The 19,844-nt window shown below is 39.7% G+C and overlaps 1 protein-coding gene across 2 annotated transcripts in view; it reads right to left on the reverse strand.

The window, feature by feature from the left end:
- nup153 (nucleoporin 153) overlaps positions 1 to 18,449 on the reverse strand; it is a gene marked incomplete at its 5' end in the record, with an annotated part of 22,156 nt that extends 3,707 nt beyond the window's left edge. The window contains 18 exons of one of the 2 annotated variants that reach the window (XM_080862810.1): positions 52 to 996; positions 1,137 to 1,316; positions 1,466 to 2,113; positions 2,201 to 2,302; positions 4,432 to 4,516; positions 4,594 to 4,683; positions 4,862 to 5,023; positions 5,134 to 5,266; positions 5,537 to 5,589; positions 5,707 to 5,844; positions 8,221 to 8,274; positions 8,439 to 8,486; positions 8,649 to 8,765; positions 10,411 to 10,539; positions 12,333 to 12,472; positions 13,299 to 13,574; positions 13,662 to 13,881; positions 18,321 to 18,449. In XM_080862810.1, coding sequence (XP_080718936.1) covers positions 52 to 996; positions 1,137 to 1,316; positions 1,466 to 2,113; positions 2,201 to 2,302; positions 4,432 to 4,516; positions 4,594 to 4,683; positions 4,862 to 5,023; positions 5,134 to 5,266; positions 5,537 to 5,589; positions 5,707 to 5,844; positions 8,221 to 8,274; positions 8,439 to 8,486; positions 8,649 to 8,765; positions 10,411 to 10,539; positions 12,333 to 12,472; positions 13,299 to 13,574; positions 13,662 to 13,881; positions 18,321 to 18,449 — 3,649 coding nt within the window. The remainder of the gene's footprint in view (positions 1 to 51; positions 997 to 1,136; positions 1,317 to 1,465; positions 2,114 to 2,200; positions 2,303 to 4,431; positions 4,517 to 4,593; positions 4,684 to 4,861; positions 5,024 to 5,133; positions 5,267 to 5,536; positions 5,590 to 5,706; positions 5,845 to 8,220; positions 8,275 to 8,438; positions 8,487 to 8,648; positions 8,766 to 10,410; positions 10,540 to 12,332; positions 12,473 to 13,298; positions 13,575 to 13,661; positions 13,882 to 18,320) is intronic. The other variant, XM_080862811.1, reaches the window with a different exon arrangement.
- Positions 18,450 to 19,844: the final 1,395 nt, after the last annotated feature.

Here is a 19,844-nt window from a genome sequence, read left to right on the forward strand (position 1 = left end):
TAGAAACCACAATCTACCCAAAGTGCTGTTAAGTGACAGAAATTTAAGTACCTGCAGCACTTTTTCCAAAAGCGAAGGTAGGCTTTGGGGCTTCTGAAGATGATGTTTCATTCTTGTCTGTTGACTTTCCAAAAGTGAAAGCAGGTGGAGGTTGCTCTGTTGGAGCATTGAGCTTGCTGAACGAAAAGCCACCAGTGAAGGCCTGTGTAGTATCTGCATCCTTACTTGCAGCAGCAAAGAGGAAGGTAGACGGAGCAGAGGAGGTAACCGCTTCCTTCTTTTCCTCTGGCTTACCAAAGGTAAACGTAGGAGCAGCGGGTTCTTTAGCCGCCTGTGAGGACCCAAAAGTAGGGACTACTTGTGGTGCACTGGTGGCCAAACTCGGCTCCCCCAATCTCCCAAATACAGACCCGGCTGTGGCTGCTGAGATGCTGCCTGAGCCGGTGTCTGTATATGCTGTGTCACTCGAAGATGTTTTACTGTTACTATTTTCTTGAGAGGAGGGAGGCGTGAAAGTAATGGAGGATGAGGAGGTTGTCGAGGTGACTGTTGTTTTCTCTTCGGGTTTTGAAAGTCCAATTGTGAAGCCTCCCTTAGAAGAGTTGCCTTCTGTGCTAGAAGATCCAGTTCCAAACGCTATCCCACCGCTAGCTCCAAACTTAAACCCAGAACCTGCAGCAGGCTGGTCTGACTTTTTATCATCACTAGAGGCAGCCCCAAATTTAAAGCTCTCAGACGAGCTGCCAAATTTGAACCCTGATGTAGCAGTAGTGCCTTTAGAAGTGGTTTCTGATGAGGAGCTTCCAAACGGTACTCCAAATTTGAATCCACCTGATGAAGAAGACGAGGTCGACTCAGTGAGCGAGCCTCCAAATTTGAAACCCCCTGCTCCAGATGCTGAAGTACTGTCTGATGTGCCAAACTTAAAACCTCCAGTACTAGAGGCAGAAGATCCTGAGGTTCCACTGGCTGAGGAACCAAAAGTAGAACCAAAGGCTGAAACGAGAGGACACAATTAAAGAGGGAAAAGTGATGTAATGAAACAACAACACAAGAGAAAACCTTTTAGTACCCTACACACTTAACTAGTATTTACATGCTATTGAAAAATACTGCAAGTAGAGTGCATTTATTACCCTTGGGTTCCACTTTAGCTCCAGGTTTGCCTGCCTGACAGGCGACACACTGTACATCAGATGCTTTATTCTGCACAAGACAGACATCACATTCCCAGGCTCCCTCCGGCTTCTTGAACTTTTCTGCCAATCCCAACACAGGGGCACTGCTGGTTGATGAAGAGGCTCCTGCTGATGCTCCTGCACAGTCAATGATGAGATCATGAGGGAAAAAAATAAATACATTTTTATATATATATATATATATAAGTTGAAAAACTGCAAAGGAGAGCTGGTGCAACCTAAAGCCAAGATTCAGCAACAGAAAAGCAACATTTTTAATTCATTACCTGGTTTAGCACTCGTGCAGGCCACACACTTTGTGTCCTCTGCTTTGTTCTGCACCATACAGGTATCACATTCCCATGCACCCTCAGGTTTTTTAAATTTGTCTCCAAACCCGGTGAACTCTGTAGAAACTGCGGCTGCAGGAGTAGATACAGTCTTAACCGGCGAGAAGGCCGAAGAAAGAGTCAGTGAGGGTTTGAGTCCCGTTCCGGGTTTGGCCGTTTCGCAGGCCACGCACTTTACTGCATCCGGTTTGTTTATAACAAGACAGGTATCACAGTCCCAGGTGCCGGCAGGTTTGGAAAACATTGTGCCAAAACCTGTTGTGGTTGTAGTGGTAGAGGTGGTGTTAGTGCTGCTGCTGCTCTCCAGCCCAACAGAGGTGGAGGGTGACTGTTTACTGTCCATGGATTTGGATGAAGACTTGGGCTGTGGGGCTGCGCAGCAAACACACTTCGTGTCTGACTGCTTGTTCGGAACCAAACAGACATCACAGGTCCAGTCTGCTGAGGGTTTGAACAAACCACCAAACCCCGTTGAAGAAATGGAGGAGGTTGCAGAGGTGGAGGCGGGGGCAGTGGACTGTGTGGACGTCTGCTGGGGAGTAGCATCGCGAGCTGGGGATATCTGAGCGACTGGAGAGGCGAAACCTGAAGAAACCAGAACATTAATTAAAGCAATGAACTTCAAAGTCAAACATCTGAAAATTTTTGATAACACAAAATACAAAGACTAACCAGGGGCTTTGAGAAGATCGAGGACGCTGCCCTGCTTCAAGGTCTTGGCTGGTTTGAAAGGTCCTTCAAAGTCTTCTGTGCTTTTTTTTACAGCTGCTTTTACTGTAAACATGAAAACATGAGACCAAAAACTCATTTCAAGGTTTCTCAGTTGATACAAACTAACAGGAAGCCAGAATTCATGATTTAGGCTTCAAAGAGCTCACTCCACAATTACTTCTAACAGGGTGACGACATGTGCGGAACAGCGCTCCTCTGCCAATAAACGTCAGACACCAGCATGTGAATGTTAGAAAAATGCTTAGGCATAGAGGAAAAGTACTGAATTGGACTTGTAGTATGAAATGTTTTGCATACTCAATGTGAGTAGAAGGAAAGCATACAAGTAGAGCAGGGTGATATGGCCAAAAATATTTATCACGATATATATTTGAAAATTTGCGATAACGATATAACTGACGATATAATTGATGCGAGACAAAATACAAAATACAACTCCACAACTTTACTAGTGCAAAAAACCCATCCATTTATTTTCACTTAAACAAGCAGCTGTTTTTAATGTGCATTAAAGCTATATAAAAATTTAACAGTGCAAATGCAAATTCCTTGCTGAAAGTTTAACCAAAGGCATTTCCAGTAGAAATGGGCTGACATATCCTGAGCATAACCATGTATAATATCCACTGAAGTTAAAAAGAGGTGCTTTGCAACATTAAACTGCAGTGTGCCAAATAAAAAAAGTCAAATACATTTTTTTTTCCAGAGTGCACCATAAGGTGCACGGGATTATAAGACACATTAAGCAAAACAAAGCAGTCAGATAAATCAAATTTTATTCAACTCATTCTTCTTGCTTCCTCCGCTTCTGTAACATTGATTCATTAATGCTGTATTCTATCACAGCTGCTCTATTCCCATGTTGTTGCAGTATATTAATGACTAACCTTCTATTGTGGCTGGATTATCTCAGTTGTTCTCCTGACTGAAGTTTGGTCCGTTTACAGCATCCTGCCATGCGATTGCATTTGTCTCTAACCATCAGGAACCCTCACGTTAGCTTTTACTAAGTGGAAAAGTATTAGCGTTTATCCTGCAGCTTCACTGTTTATGTTATGCTAACATAGCTGTGTCGCTAGCGATCACGTAGCACATCATTATATACCACCTAGCCCAACTTCAGTAACCCTACAAACGTCACTGCTGTTTAGTTTTTTGTCTTCATTTATGTTGGAAGTGACAGCAGAGCTGTACGTTTGAATTTTTTCAGAAATCTCTCAGTCAGAACATGCTATATCATGCTTAGGTAACTAGCGAAACTAGCGCTAACTTCCGCTAGCTTCCTGCTAACTTCTAACTCCGTTAAATGTAATAAATTCTGTTTTCATGGATGCCTGGAAGTTAAACTTCATAGTTACACCTGGTAAAGTACTTGGTGGGTATACTTGGTGGGTATCTGACAGACAAACACCAAACCAGTTCCACATCACTGAAGTGGCACCATTTTTACAAACTGGGTCATCCGTTTCACTCAACGATTGGCTTTCCCCTTCTCATTCTCCGTTGCCGCCATGCTTTTTCAGCCATGTGCGTATGAAGAAAAAAGGCACTGCGCATGCGCGTTTTACCCATATTCTATCGCAATATTTTCTTTTCTGATTTTTTTAATTTTCTTGCCTAACATTGTACCGGTATTACCGTGAACGGTATAATATGGCCCAGCCCTACATACAAGTATGAGTCCATTTATCATAAATCATTTCAGTAGAAGGAACCGCGCAAAATGGGTGCTTCACTCTGACTGTACTGTGTCTTCTTTGTGGCTGCTCACCATCTTTTCTAACTGTCGTGCAGATACACATCACACTGCACAACAGTAAAATTTCAGTACAACACACATTAGCAAGTGCTCACCAGCCGACACCATGCTGCACTTTGCTCAATACAATCAAATAGTGCTGCCAGCATTAATCTTGTGAAAATTAGGTTAACGCCATAACTGCATTAACGAGGCAAATATCCATTAACGAGCTAACCGCGCTGACACGTTGACGCCTTGCTGCCCTACGCACAGGGCAATCCGCGGCAACTTGCTAACAGATTTGCCACATTAATGCAGTTATGGTGTTAACGTCATTTTAACGAGATTAATGCTGACAGCACTATTTTAAATATACTGTCACAATGTATGTGAAAGGGCCTCTGGCATTTTTGTGACACAAAACACTTACCTGCTGCTGCTATGGGCGTGGTCAGCTTTCCATTCACCATAGAAGGACCCAGCTTGGCTACAGGTGCACTAAAAGTAAATCCAGCCTACAGAGAAACAATTATCAATTTAACCTTCTAAAGCAAGGTTGTGTAATTATTAAAAAAGTAGAAAAAATACTTACAGAGGGGGAAAAGGAAGGTGGGCTAGCAGCAGTGGTTTTGACAATAGGGGAGGAAAATGTGAAAAGTGGTGTTGAGGCTCTTGGTGGATCCTGTAAAAAGTGAAAAGAAAAAAAAAACCCTAATTGGTGCTGACTGAAAAGCATTATTTCAGTCACTTACTCACCAGTAAAGTCAAGTTGAACTAGTTCAAAGTTTGTTTTGATGTCAATTAACAATTCAGACTCGCAGTTTTATGACAGAAAAACGCTTGGATGCTTTAAGACGTACCTTATCTGGGACTGTTTCCTTAACAGGAGTAACAGCCGGGATCTTGGGAGAGGAGCTAGTGGAAGTGTTGAGCGGCGGCAAAGGAGAAGAGAAGCTGAAGGTGGGTAATGCAGATGTGCTGATGGGAAGTAAAATGGCCGGGAGCTCTGGCACCTCCGCAACCTGCAGTCAGAAAACAAGCAGAAGCAACACGTTATACCTTTGTTTCTCTTACTGGATGAAGACTGTGATAACTTACAAAAAGATCACGATTAGATAAATCAAGATCTCACCTCATCTTCCAGACGTTTGGAGGAGGGCCGAGCACTGGTCTTCCCTCTCTTCATCTTTCCTCCTCCAGAGCTCACGCTGCTGACTGCAGGTGTGCTGGACAGAGGATAAACTGGTCCACTAGAACTCTTTGTGCTAAAAAAACAACAACAAAAACAAACAACAAATACAGGTATAAACAACCATTTGAATCATTTAACTTGTCGTGTTTTCTTACTTTGAATAAATTGACTAAAATAAATTAATTTGTGAGATAAATTCTAAACAAGATTTTTAAGCAGGACATAAATCTGAAAATGTAAGAATAGTAAATGGACTGAGGAAACTGTTACCTCAGTTTCTCAGAGACAGGAACATCGTTCTTAAGTTAGACTTGAACCTGATTAATCAGAGTCACTGTTTTACCTTTGAGATGGACCTGGGGTCGCTTCAGGAAGCTGTGGTGATTGTCTTGTGTGCTATGGGAATAATGCAAAAACAAAGGGATTACAAACAGTTTTTATATTTGATATATTCTGACTGGCTACAGTCAAATACAGAAAAATCATGGCGGGAGGCACCACCGTGCAACTAACCGTATCTCTTGCAGTCCTGTCTACAGCTCGAGTCACTCCTCCGGGGGTTAAAGTAGGCCTGAAGGACACAGAGCGGTTTCCTGACACAGAAGCAGCAGGAACCACAAGTTTTTGCACCGGTGGAAGGTTAGAGTCCATCTGGATTTAGGAGAAAAAAAATAAATAAAAATAGAGTTAACTGAGAGGGCAGTGTTTGATTCTTGGTCTTTTCTGTGTCCATATTCAGAAACAGTTCATTCCTTTCTACTCAAAAATGAAACCGATCTGAAATGTGAACATCAACTTCTCTAAACATTAGAGCTGGGCGATAGAACGATAACGATATGTATCGCGATATAACTTTTACTCGATAGAGAAATTAAGCTATCGCGATAGACCTCGCCGCTCTTGTCCTCAAAGAAGAAAAAAAAAAAAAAAAAAAAAAAGGTCAGCCAATCCAAATTAAGTAGCGCAGAGCCGAACCAATCACAGCCGCAGCGTCACGTCGCGTGGCTTGTTACGTACAGCACAAGTGCCAAGCCGCACGTGTGTTTGTTTGGGAAGCAGCCAGCAGGTAATGGAGCCAGCGCGTAATGGAGGAAATGAGTGTGCCGACTAGAAAAATCAACCGAGCGTGACCGAAGAGAAAACAGATGATGGTTCCAATGCCGGAGAGATTGTCGAACGGAAGAGCCAAAGAAGTTCCGTAGTGTGAAGGTATTTCGGCTATTTCAAGTCTGACAAAAAACAGAGTAGCGTGCACTGTAAATTGTGCCGAAAGCAAGTCTGGAAATACAATAAACTGGTGCATGCGTCACACTGTGCGCCACGTTATTGTTTCGGTGAAATGAATTTCTACAATACGGTTACTATTAATTCTACTCTCTGCAGTGTTTAAATGCTTACATATACACACAGTTACTGTCCGTCCACACATACGACTCGGTTCTGCTTCTATGCCCCAGCTTTGTTTACTTTTTCCCACCGAGGCTTCTAGACTTCTGATTGGCCAACATTTCGGCACGGTTAGGAATCTAGCGCCACCTGCTGCTTTGGCATGTTCATAGCAGCGTTTTCCTTCATTTCTGCCTTTATGTGTGGACGGGATTATTTTTTAAAACGAAAACGGAAAATCTCCGTTTTCAAAAATACCCGTGTACGTGTGGACGTAGCCTCAGTCTCTGACTGGAAGCGCTAATTCGTCATTCGGCTTTTGTCAGACTAAAGTAACTGTTAAAACTGTTTGAAAAGCTAAGCTATACAACAAGGAGAGATTGAGAATTTCCTTTTAGTTCTCAGTTTATTTGATATTGACAAAAGTTAGTCAGTTTTGTCTGTTCTTCTGTAAAACAAACTAAGATTTATTTTTAGAATTAATATTTTGTTTCTAAGTGGAATTGACAATTTAGTCTGTTTTGTTTGTTCTATTTTGAAACTTAAACGCTTTAGCGGCTGCCTTTTGTGTAGTTTGCAATATTTGCCTTTATTTATCTGAAAAAGTCTCATGTTCCTTAAGTACATCTACCCTGTTGAACTTATTATGGGAAATAAATATTTAAATAAAAACAAGCTGCTGATTATTTCACATTTTACTTGTGAGCAACGGCACATTTAAATCTTACGAATATAGTTATTTGGCTTATATCGTGATAGATATCGTTATCGCCTGAAATGAAAAAAACATATCGTGTTATGAAAAAATCTCATATCGCCCAGCTCTACTAAACATACATAAAATTGTACTTCAAAGATAACTTTATAGCAATCCTTCAGATGCTGTCATAAAGAAATTGCAATGTGGACCCACAGAGGACTGTCAAGATTATATTTTAATTTAAAAATATGGGGTTCGTATCAGGATTGCTTATGTAAGACTAAAAGAAAAACAAAAATAAAATACCACTGCCTCAAGAGGCATAACCAAGAAAATTCTAGTAACTGCTTGGTTATATTTTGAACCATGCCAAGAGTAAAACAGAAATTACACATGAAAGCCCTGGTTTGGGTAAGCAGGGTTTCTTGTTCAGACCTGTAAGGGTGAATACACCATTGTTCTGCACTGCAGCTGTTACAGCTGGCAACGCCTGACAGTTATTACTGAGGACAAGTTCATTCCAGAGCTGGCACAATTTAACAATGGACAGCACTTAATACAGCGCACATTAACACCATTTCATGAGCCTGCCAGAGTTTTGCTCACAGGTGTGTGAGGACACATAAGAGATACACACAGAGTGAGGAACAGCTGAGGAGACTCCCGTTAATAAGCGTAAAGGAGACCAAACCGGTAGGGGACAGAAATGACATGAAGACAAATTGCAACAAGTGCTGCTGCACTTGTACAATGATCTCCTGTTTGTATCACTAAGCACACTGCAGAGGACACTTGAGAAATGTAGATGTTGATCTGCAACCACAAGCTTTCACCCACATTCAACACAGTTATTAACGAACCAGAGGTACAAGGCTAAAATTGGACAGCTATGAGCTAACTAAAATTTTGATGGCCACATATATTCTAAAACTGGTACTTACCCGTTTCCTTTTAGACAGGAGATGTAACGCATCTGGATTTACACCATCCACTGGCTGCAAGACAGAACTCAAGTGAGAACTTTTTGGGCTGGATGTGGTGTCAGTATAACAAAATAATATAAACCAGCTTCTCAATGTCTGGGGTGTTTATCCTCACATCATGTGCTGCAATGTACAAAGTGTCACAGATGTGTATGCTGAATATTAAAAGCTCTTACTGGTGACAGTAAGAGGGATGAGGCTGCTGCAGGGATTCGCTTGGCATCCTGTAAATGAAGACAAATAAATGTCCATCAGGTTTAAAGATTTTAAGCAGGAACACCTGCCAGAACATTTCGACAATGTTTATATTTGCATATTCACTTCTGTGTGGGACACCAAACTAGTATAATAAAAAGTATAATTTCATCTTGCATGTGTGTACTCACAGCAAGTGGGCTCGACATGCGCTCCAAAGACTGCAGGATGCGTCTGGCTGTGGCGCTGGTTACCCCGCAGGGCTGAGCACCAGCAGGCTTGGCCTTGATCTGTCTCCTCACCGGGGCCTGCATATCAGATAAACTACTTCAGTCTACAGTTTAATCAATATTCAAACTATAATGTCAGTATCACAAACAAACAACTTACTCCAACATCTTAAACATGCTCTATGCAACATTTATTGTTTATTAAACACAATTATTGCCAATATATGAGCATATTATACCTTTAACCTCTCTAGCATTTTACACCCAACAGCGTGTGGACTGGTGTCTGTGCGCAGGACAAAAATTGAATGCTGTGCCTCCTTCTCATTCACATCACCAAAAGTAAGCAACAACAGCTTTGAAATGGATTCCAGTAACCACTTATATATTTCCTTGTGTTGCCAAATACACCGTTTACAGCGATATTTTCATCATCATTTGTATTATGGTGGGCAATCTTACATGGCAACACATGGATGCAAACAGAAACATGAATACCAGAATGACGAGTGGAGCTGAGACAGAACACACATTGTAGCTCGGAAAGAGAGAACGGTGAGTTGAGACAAATGAAGGATCTTACTGCTAACCCAGGAACTACCTCTGTATCAAGAACTTTGTTTAGTTACAGAAAGTCTGACAGAGACCAAACTGTACTTTGCATATTATGCTGCACAGTGGTCCGCAAAACGGGCCACCACAAACCTATTCGACCACCTATGAAAGAACCATATGAACGAATATGGAGCAAGTTTACGAATGAGAAACAAAAGAACCATCACATGGTCAAAATAAATCCTAGAGTGAACCTTTAAGGTACAATGTTTATATTTGATGTTTTGTATAATAATATTTTATGCTGGGTCTTTAATCATTTAGTTTTAAGAAGTATTTTAGACTTTATAAAGTCGCATTTTTACATTCTTAAACAGTTGCTCATGAGTTTTAAATAAAAGAGACAAATAATCGTATATGAATGAGTAATGTTCAGTCCTGAGTACAAAATTTCTCATGTAAAACAGAAACATATCAGGATATGAGATTTTAATCATACCACACAGTCCTAATAGCTTCCACCAAACAGACTCCAACACAAACTCAACAAACACAAAACTGCTGTGGTTTTGAGTGCCATTTTGCCAAAGGCAACATTAGCAAACAATCAAGCCAAGGTTGGCTAGCTACGTGCTACATCTGGTACCAATCACTGTGGTCACAAAAGCAGATAATCCTAACATCAGCCAGACAAAAAAAGAAGAAGAAGAAGAAGAAAAAGGACTTTATTAGATAAAACTGTCTACCTGGATAAGCCGGACTACATTACACTACCATAACAACAGTCTACATTAGCAGGGCATTCATGTGTTTTTCTGGATCAAATCCGACCCTCAGAAACTACTGCAAACTACTACAATGTTAGACAATCCAAAAACTCCTGATATATAGACACTTTTTATTACAAGATTAAAAATATACTTCAGTGCAACCCATGTTTTCACTGTTTTATTCAACACAAGCTACATTAAAAATAAATGCAAGCACACCTGTAAATGTAACAGAGTGAATGCATGAATATTATGTTTTACAAGGGTGTACCAACCAAATAAAAAATAAATAAATAAAATACAACGCATAAGACCTACTGCGATAGACTGCTACTCGGTGCCATGGTAACAATAAAAGCTTCTGTTTTAACACCATACATGACCATCATCTTGCTCACCTGATACGGTGTTCCAGGACGACTGCGCAAGCTCCTGACTGCAGCTGCACCACCATAGGTGGTCTTCCCGGGGTAGAAGGGTGAATCTCCAAGCTGGCTAGAGTTCAGCACAGTGCTGTTTAAAGTGGACTGGAACGGAGGAAGGTAAATATAATTCTGAGTCATTTTTTCATACATTCCTAAATTAGTTATTATCCTAATTTATGAGAGGGCTATTTGTTATGATTTACTTTACTTTAACTCATGAAATAAGAAAAACATTTCAAAATAAATCAAGTGCAAAGTTAAACTGCAAATATGTGTTATAGTGCCTTCAATATACAATGAAAGTCAAAGGTATACTATGACTTTTACTGGTCAAACCATAGCTTTCACATATTCTTAGAAGTTAATTTATTATAATCTCATGTGGTTTTACAGGGAATTACTAACTGTTACATTAGAGCTTCCTAAAACATGTCCGACAAGCTCAGACTTGTATTAGGCGTTACTCTTACTTTTTTGTTTAAATATTCAACTGTTGTTTTGTCTTATTAAAATCAGAGCTAGAATGAACAGCAATGCTACTTGCTATGAATTGGTTGGCCTCAAAAAGTAAATGTAAAGCAGCCTAACATTACTAAAGTAATCTTGTAAACAAGATATTGTCTCTTAGAGGGATAGTAACAGTGATTTTACATATTATCTAGGGCTGCCACGATTAGTCGACTATCAAAATTGTTGACGACTAATTTAATAGTCGACTTTGTAAGATCCCAAAAGATGCAGGAATAAGTAGTAGAATTTAAGAGTGTAATAGCGGACTGAAACAGAAGATGGCAGCACTGCATGTACAAGGATGCCAGCTGCCATTAAACCCCGAAGAAGAAGAAGCTGTGTCCCAGAATTCATAGCGCGGCCCTGCTCAGTTTCCAACAATGGCGGCAGCTAGTTAGTTTTAATATTACTCTTATTATTCTTTCTGGGTCACAAAATAAACGTTTAGCATATTTTCAGGCGAGAATGTAGCTGTGTAAACCTCAAATATCTGCTCAGTTTATCAAGACACCACATATTTTCAAAAGCGCTCCGACGTTTTCGGAGACGTCTGTTACCCACCAGCTCGATAGCTAGCCGGGGTTCAAGGCTCACTAGAGCCCGTGAGAACACCGAACTCCCGGCAAATTGTTTTCAAACCCACCACCCTCTTTCGCTACTCAGGTCAAACGTGATGTACAAGTCACTTAGATAACTTAACAATGTTGTTTGGCTTTTTTCAGTATTTTATTTGTTCCTGAGTAAATCGGTTTGGCTGAGATTAAAGTTATAGTTTTTACACAGATGTATAAACGTCAAGCAGACAACTGATCATCAGAAGTGTGAGATGGTAGAGAATATACTCCAGTGTCCTGTTATATTTTAGATAGCAAGGAGCAGATGGCTGAGTTTATTAAACTTCACCGAGACAATCAGCAAATTTCATTAAAATGTAATAAACTATCATCTTGTCTTTATTTTTAGTTAGCACATACCTTAAACACTTAAAACTGTAAGCTAATGATAGTTATATAAGAGCAGATGCATGCTGGTGCAATAAGCTGTACGTTGTACGTCCAATAGATGCATGATCTGATTAGTCGACTAATCGTAAAAATAATCGGTAACTAGTCGACTATCAAAATAATCGCCCTAATATTATCCAACAAAAATATCACTGTAAATTTATAATTTAGAGCTCGAAGGATCAACATTTGACTGCACTTCGAAGCAAAGATCAGCACATTTACATGAAGCTGTTGTGATAAGCAAGCTTCACCCAATCATGTTCCTCACTCATCTCATGGCACCCTGGTAAAACATGTATGAAACTCTTTTTTTAAGAGCTTTTTAGAAACATTACATGCTGAGAGATTCAGGATCTTGTTGGACAGACAAACACTCACATTGGATGATGTTCCAAAGACAGACAGGTTGAAAGCAGGCTTTTTCAGGCTGGACTGGGAAGGTTGAGGTCCAGAGTTTGTTCTGTCTGTCTCCGGGGACCAAAGCTGAGGAAGTGATGCCGTTTTAGAAGTGGGGACATCTGAAAAAGAAAGAGATACTGAAAATCTCTATAATTCAAGAGAGCACTAGTGTGTTAATCTAGCTTCTAGCCGTGGCTCTATAGGGCTTTGAAAATCTGTCCAAAAAGTGTGGGATATAAAATGTAATTTATTTATTTATTTTAATTACAGCACTTTGTTTTGGTTATGTGGCTGAGTTGTTTGTATATACTAGATCCCCTCTACCTGAACTGCCCATCCACATATGCAATACTTATTTGATTGCATTTTAATCTAAAAATGTATCCAAAAAGCAAAATCACCAGTTCTGCTTAGTCTGAGGCGAGAAAAACAATGTTTATAAGAAGATCATAAAAATCAACTCAAATTATAACTTTTACGTCAAATCTGTTCAGACTCCCTTTCTTCATCCTGTAATTACCTTACTAGCTGTGCTAAACATGGTTTCATCCCACGAACAAACAGTATTCAAAGGGTAGAGTCCTGGAATAAAGAAATCAGCTTTGCATATGCAAATGTATGGAAGTCCAACACATTGCGGTCAAGGCTATATATGGGGTTGTAGTTGTGTGTTTACATTTAAACAACAGTAGCCAAATAGTCTGAACACAGACCGGTTTAACGGCACAACAGATCCAAAGAACTCAACACTGAGGCTCAATTCACTCATCAACTGAGAATTAAATTTCTTCTAACTGCTCCACTATCTCAACCCACTTTGGAGGAAAAGCGAGTGTATGCAGAACATTGCGGATTTCATGTTTGTAGCTGCCACTTTTTAAATATTTACATTATGTCAGATTACATTACAAAACACTTAAACACACAAATCTGCCATCTATTTACCCTTGTCAGATGCACGGGAGGAGAATCCACTTGTGGTGGAGATGTTATCATCTTCATGCTGTGACAGGTTATCCTTAATCTCTTTTACCAAGGAAAAGCCAGTGGAAAAGGGTCCAGGGGCTGAGGAGGTGGAGGGCTGTGAGAAGAGGCTACTGGAAGCCCCCAAAGTTGGGGAGGAGGCATCCAGTGGGGTGAAGTGGAGATGGGAGCGACTAAGAGGAGGTCGCGAGAGCACATATTCCTGAAAGTTCAGGGATGCTCTGCTTGTTGAGGGCTCTGTGTAAGAAGGACAAATGTGACAGGTGAGCTCAGCAATACAAAAAAAATATCACCACTAACCATATGATCTGAAAGACCCCTCACCTGTGTTACTAGTACTTGGCTCTGGGGAGTCACGTCCATCGAGGGGAGGTGGTCCCTCTTCGCTACCATTAGGAGGAGGAGGCGGTTTGCAGTTTTGCTCTGTCCCATGTATATCCACTCCTCCTTCAGGAGCATCGCCATTCTTGAAATATTTCTGCAGCCAGGAAGGAACGATGCTCTTTACTGTGTCTGTCACTCGACTGATGAGGCCTGACTGCTGCTGATAAAACCAAGAGGAGGGGAGAGGAAAGAGTCAATAAGGGTGTAAAATAAATAATATTTAAATTAAACATAAAAAACAAACCAAGTCAGTATTTGCAGCTGTTTCATTTGAAAATTCCTTTGACAACTAGCACTGGACACTATGCAATGTATGTAAAATAAAATTCCCTGCTAAAAGTGTTGCTAGTTGAGTCTTGTGGATTTTTCACTTTTAACACCAAAACACAAAAAAATCCCATACTCAGTCAAAAGACCTAATAAACTTGTGGTAAATCAACTCCACATAACCGAGTCATAAAAACCCTGGACATTGCAGATTAGCAAACTACAGCTATACATTGGATTTTTTTATTTGAATCAAGTGCACAGCCCGTCATTTGCAATGAGACTCTATTCGTCTTCACTGGCGCAAAACAAAACAAGCACAGAAATTGGGTCAGGCACTGTGCATGCTTCTGTGAAACACTGAGCAAGTGACGTTCTGCACTGTACTCAGGTCAAACACTGGATGAATTCCTGTCGATGCAGAGGAGTCAAATCTTCTAAATACCATGCATAGAAAGTAAATGCATTTCAACACCCAGTTATACTGGGACACACATTTTATGATTTGTAACTTTTTTAAGCCATCTCTGAGAACAAAACAATCTACAATTAATTTAGTTCCCCTCATTCTTGTCTCCCTACTCGGTAGCTCATCAGTCTATGCAATTTAGCTCTGGGCCTTGTATTCCAACTTCCCCATCTTGGACTGCAGTTGACAACAGCAGTCCTTAATTTGTCCTGCAGAAGAACTGTGATTCACTTTAACTAGAAACTACAGCAACTAGAGAGCTTGGTCATGGACCTCTACACACAGCTCACTAAGGCTACAAAGCGAGCTCGACCATTAGCAACTGCAGTCCACAATGATGAAACTCATCCACAGCAGGAGACACTCAGTGGAGAGCAGCTAATTAGTGCTTAGTGATTTTTTCCGAAATATAAGCTATGATAATGCACATTATCAGAAGTTTAATTATTTATGAACATACTACAGGTGACAATTTGTGTAATTATTAAACCACAATAAACATCGGTCATAATTTGACATCTTTGAGTTAAAAAGTCATGGAAAACAATTAAACACAGATAAATTAAACTTTTTTTGCATGTTAATCTATAAGTTCTTACATTTTAGAATTTTTTTTAATAAAAAAATTTGAACTTTATACAGGTTTTCACATGGCACGTTACAAGTTAAGAATTTATGCCCATGAGCAACTGCTATTGCAGTGTGCATATACTCCCTGCCTCTGCCACAAAATACAACCTAAACACGAGGAACACTGTGCCCTCATTGATAGCACTCTTCTTGTTTTAGTGTAAAGTAATGACATAACTGTAGTTCTGTCTCTTTGGCATACTGGCAAGCTAATCTTCATACTAAGAAGGTAAAAAGGGTGTTTTCACATATCGATCTTGGGAAATTTTTCTACACATTAATCAATTCAAATGAAAAATATCCACCCAAAAGTTTGTGTGAGGTCAGACTGAGCTGATGTGAGGACAGTCCAGTGCACTATTGAGCAGTCTTGCCTGCGTCCTAACTCATTTATGCTCTGCTAGCTTCATCAGCTAAACCAAACAGAATATTTCCAGCAGTGTTAATATGTCTGATATGAACTGTTTCATACTGACTGCAAAATGTGAGAAAAGGAAACTTCAGAAAGCATCCTGACCAGAGACACCAAATGTGAAAACAGTTCCAGAGAGAGGACTGACCGATCTCTCAGCCTGTAGCTAAGTTTAACAAGAACCTGCCAAATTTGAAGCTATGTGGCAAATAGACTTTCAGCACACAGACCATTTTACTTTTGGTTTGTTCTTAAAAACAAAAGAAAACAAAAAAAAACTCAGCCTAGCAGCCTTATTTTCAGTGTGTAACCTGAAACAGCAGGTGAAAAGATTAGTCTTCTTCAGATTTAAGCTTTTTGAACAGGTGATGTGATAAGTGACTAAGTGGATTCTAAATTGGTGGTCTTTTGATGCAAGAAGACGTTTATTGAAAACATTTATTTAATGTAAAGTCTGGTGTTATTGCTGTACTTGGGTGTCTTCATATTAAGACATCAATGCTGTTTGTGATAAGAGAAGGCAGAAAAGGAAGCTCTGAGGAAAAGCACCAGCTTGCAAGTGCATCTTTTGGAGACACCATGTACCCCGCAGTGACTTTCAACACTTGATAAGCTATATATGCTCCTTCCTTCCTCCTTATCTATGCCACACACCTGTGGGGCACCCTGTACTTTACCCTGTGTGCAAATACACTAGTGTATTCACATGTGTATAAAATGTGAAAAATGAGCATAAGCACCACCATAGTGTTGCTTTTTAAAAAAAAAAAAAAAAAAAAAAAAATCATAACTGTAGACACAGTAGCATAGCTAAGACCCAAGAGTGTTGCACGAACTGCACGTCAACCTCGAGAAGCCTGAAGTGAACAATATCTAATTAAATTTGTGCTCTTATAGTGAAGCCAGCCCGACTGTTTTGAAGAATTGCAATCCTAGAAGTGAATCAAGACAGAAACAGCACAAACACTGCATGTCTTACCAAGCTCCTTCTGCTTTCTCAACAAAGTGTTGTGTAAACAAAACTGATGATGAAAAATTAAACCTATCTTTTAAACTGTAAATAAGATTTGGGTAATTGTTGTTTGAGGGTGAGTGAGACTTTACTTAAATATGAAAGTTCAAACACTTCTGCATCATGTGCTATTGAATCGATGCACAATTTAAAAAGACTTAACCTTGACTCGCATGTTACAGAGATGAAAAACTATTCAACTTCTTTTTGTGTTTCATGCCACAGTTTCATGTACTTGTCTTCATTGAATGCCATTTCTATTTTAACACTATGTGCGAAGTCAAAAGGGTACATTGCCATGGGATCAATGCTGAATTATGCAAAATCTGGGTTGCTGATTATGTGAGATATGCTGTTAAGAGCTGTAACATGACACTGGCACGACAACAGCAGAGCTTGGAAAATTACATGAATCTTCTTTTTCTGCTGTTGGTTAACTGGTGCTTTTAGGTAGAAGTGTGAATGTTTTTCTGTGTATATGCATTATCCCTATAACAGTCTGGCGACCTGCCCAGGGAGTACCCTACCTGTCGTTCTATGACAGTTGGGATGGGCTCCAGCCCTCTGCCCTTGTGACCCTGAATTGGATTCTGGTCAATTAGCAGCTTAATAAATCACTGCCACAACTTGTAAAGAGTCAAACATAGTCGTATGAATGCAATCAATTATAATGCTTGATAGAAACATGTTGATTATACTTGATTTGTGATATTACCTGATCCAGAGCATCAAACACGGGAGGAAAACAAAAACCATGAAACCCAGAAGAGTCGAATTAAAAAATGTGTAGTATTTTGTTTGTATAATCAATATATCTTGATCATTAATAATATCTATCCAAAATCCTGTCTTACTTGAAATTCATAAATGTGACAACTTTGTGCTGGTGCTGATGATTGTACAACTACGACTATTAAAGACGATTGTCAAGGAAAGTCGATTGTATATTTCTCGAAAAAAAGAAAGAAAGGAAGAAAGATTTCCAGTTAATTTGCACTCCAGTAGCCAATACACTTGTAGTTAACTGGAGTTTTTTTTTAAACTGACAAAAACACAAAAGTACACAAGATAGTCTTAGCCACCATTAAGATCACAGGGTGGTCTTAAAGCCAACAATACCGCTGTCCAGGCGGCAAATATACCCACTAAGGTAACCATGTGGGTTTCCAAGCAGCCAATGCTCTCTGCGCAGTTCAGCTGGCTTTGATTTGGCTAACGGTGCCTAGCACTTAAAAGGTTTCCACCCAGCCCACCAACACAAGCTTAAAATGGAAAACAGTTATGTGTACCCCGAGACAGTTGTTACTTAGAACCAAACCATCTTGCCACGTCTACCTGCAACAGTATGACGCCTCAAAACTTAAGAACCGAGGACAACAATGCGCCGTTCCCCGAAACTAGCGTCCACTAGCACTAGCTCCATCGGCTAACGGCTAGAATCCTACTTCCTCGCTTTCTACGAACTTTGTTAACAGTTAAAAACTCACGACTTCAACAAATGTTGGCCATCTCAACTTCTCGCATGTGAATGAGCACTTAATCAACACTCGTAACCTAATGTAAATGACACACCGTGTTGCGATTTGACTGTCAAGCCCGCCTGCTTTTGCTAACCTATGAGCTAGTTAGCTAGCCTTTAGCCGTTAGCATTTCCTGTGCATGCTAGCAGCGCGTGGAGGCCACGAGCACTAACTGCAGGCCACAAAATGTCTCCAACTAAACAATAACAAGACCTCAAGAATACAAGCATTACAGTCACTGTACGGTCCTCGAAACGGGCTTTAAACTTAAATTGTTCATTCTGTTTACCTGTTTACTCTTGGCGTAAGGTTTAGCGGCAATATGATATCTCCTGCTTCTAATTTTCCCTCCACCCGTGGCCGCCATGGCTCTGTCGTCTGAGTATCTTTCGGTGTTTCGGCGCCGGATAGCTGTCATCCAACACAGTAGCCACTCTCAAAGGAACTATGGGAAATGTAGTTGCACAACCTAACAAAGGAGGTAAACTCGACAGGTCAAGCCTATGGCATCATGGAGATAATTATTATCATAAGGGTAATACGAGTAATTATAAGGACATTTGTACATTTACATTGACCAAAAAATAAATAAATAAAAAATCACAAGTATACGGTTAAACAACATATATTTGTAAGGGGAAAAATGAGTTTTTTTCCTTTTGTCTAGGCATTTTCAGGATTTTTTTTTAAATGATGTTGTAGGGGGGAGGGATATGGAAGCTTGTTTCTGCCACTGAAAAAAGAAAAATATTTTCTGTTGTCTGTCATTCCAAATATTGACTTAAGAATTCCAAATAATTTCAGGTTACACGTCTCTGAGATTTTGAGACATTTTGAGATAAGGACTTTAGATTTTGACTCAGATCTGCCTGGCAAATGGTGGAAGTAAAATTTCATAGTAGTGGGAAGCTCACCTTATGAATGTTTGATCATAAATAAATACAGTAAACAAAGAGTTTAATTCAACACAAAGGTTTCAAGAATATTTTGGTTTGAAGAAGTGTTTAACAAAATGGTAAATTATTATGTTTAGACCTTTTACTTAAATAAAAGTAATAATCCAACTAAATAATAGTGCAAAATTGTAAAAATATAGGCTTATATGCATTAAAAGTAATAACTGTATTGTGGTCCGGAATCATATGCCAAGGTATGCAGGAATGTATCAACAACACACATCTTCACTACATCCATGAATCTTCTCTGTGAGCTTCCTCTTTTCCTCCTTCCTGGCAGCTCCATAGTCACCATCCTTGGTCCCATATATCCAGTATCCCTCCTCTACATGCCCAAACCATCTCAGCCTTGCCTCTCCCTGTGGTTTTATTTGGCAAATATTTTATGACAGACACCCTTCCTGATGAAACACCAACAGTTAACTTAAGTAATAAAAAAATACATTAAAGAACAATTAAATAGTAATTCAGATAAACGATAGCTGCTACATCACCATATTTCATCTCACAAACAATTTGACCCATTTTGATTCTTTATAACAACGATATGTTGGATTTCACTGTGGTAGCTGGCAGAACTAAATGAAAAGGTGACTCATAACCATTTCCCCTTCAGACTCCTGTGGAGGCTGAATTAAGCATTCCTGTGTAACTTGTATAATGTGGTGTATAAATTACATCTTTCTACACATTAAGAGTAAATCAGATATACAACCAATGCTTTGCTTTTTACACTCATTGATAGTTATATTAGGTACACTTGTTTAATCAGCCAAACACATGGCAGAAACTCAGTACATTGAAGAATGTAAATATGAAGACAATGTCAAGAAAAAACGGGCATCAGAACGGGGAAG

The sequence above is a fragment of the Rhamphochromis sp. 'chilingali' genome, assembly GCF_963969265.1.
Source record: "Rhamphochromis sp. 'chilingali' genome assembly, chromosome: 17".
Lineage (NCBI taxonomy): Eukaryota > Metazoa > Chordata > Actinopteri > Cichliformes > Cichlidae > Rhamphochromis > Rhamphochromis sp. 'chilingali'.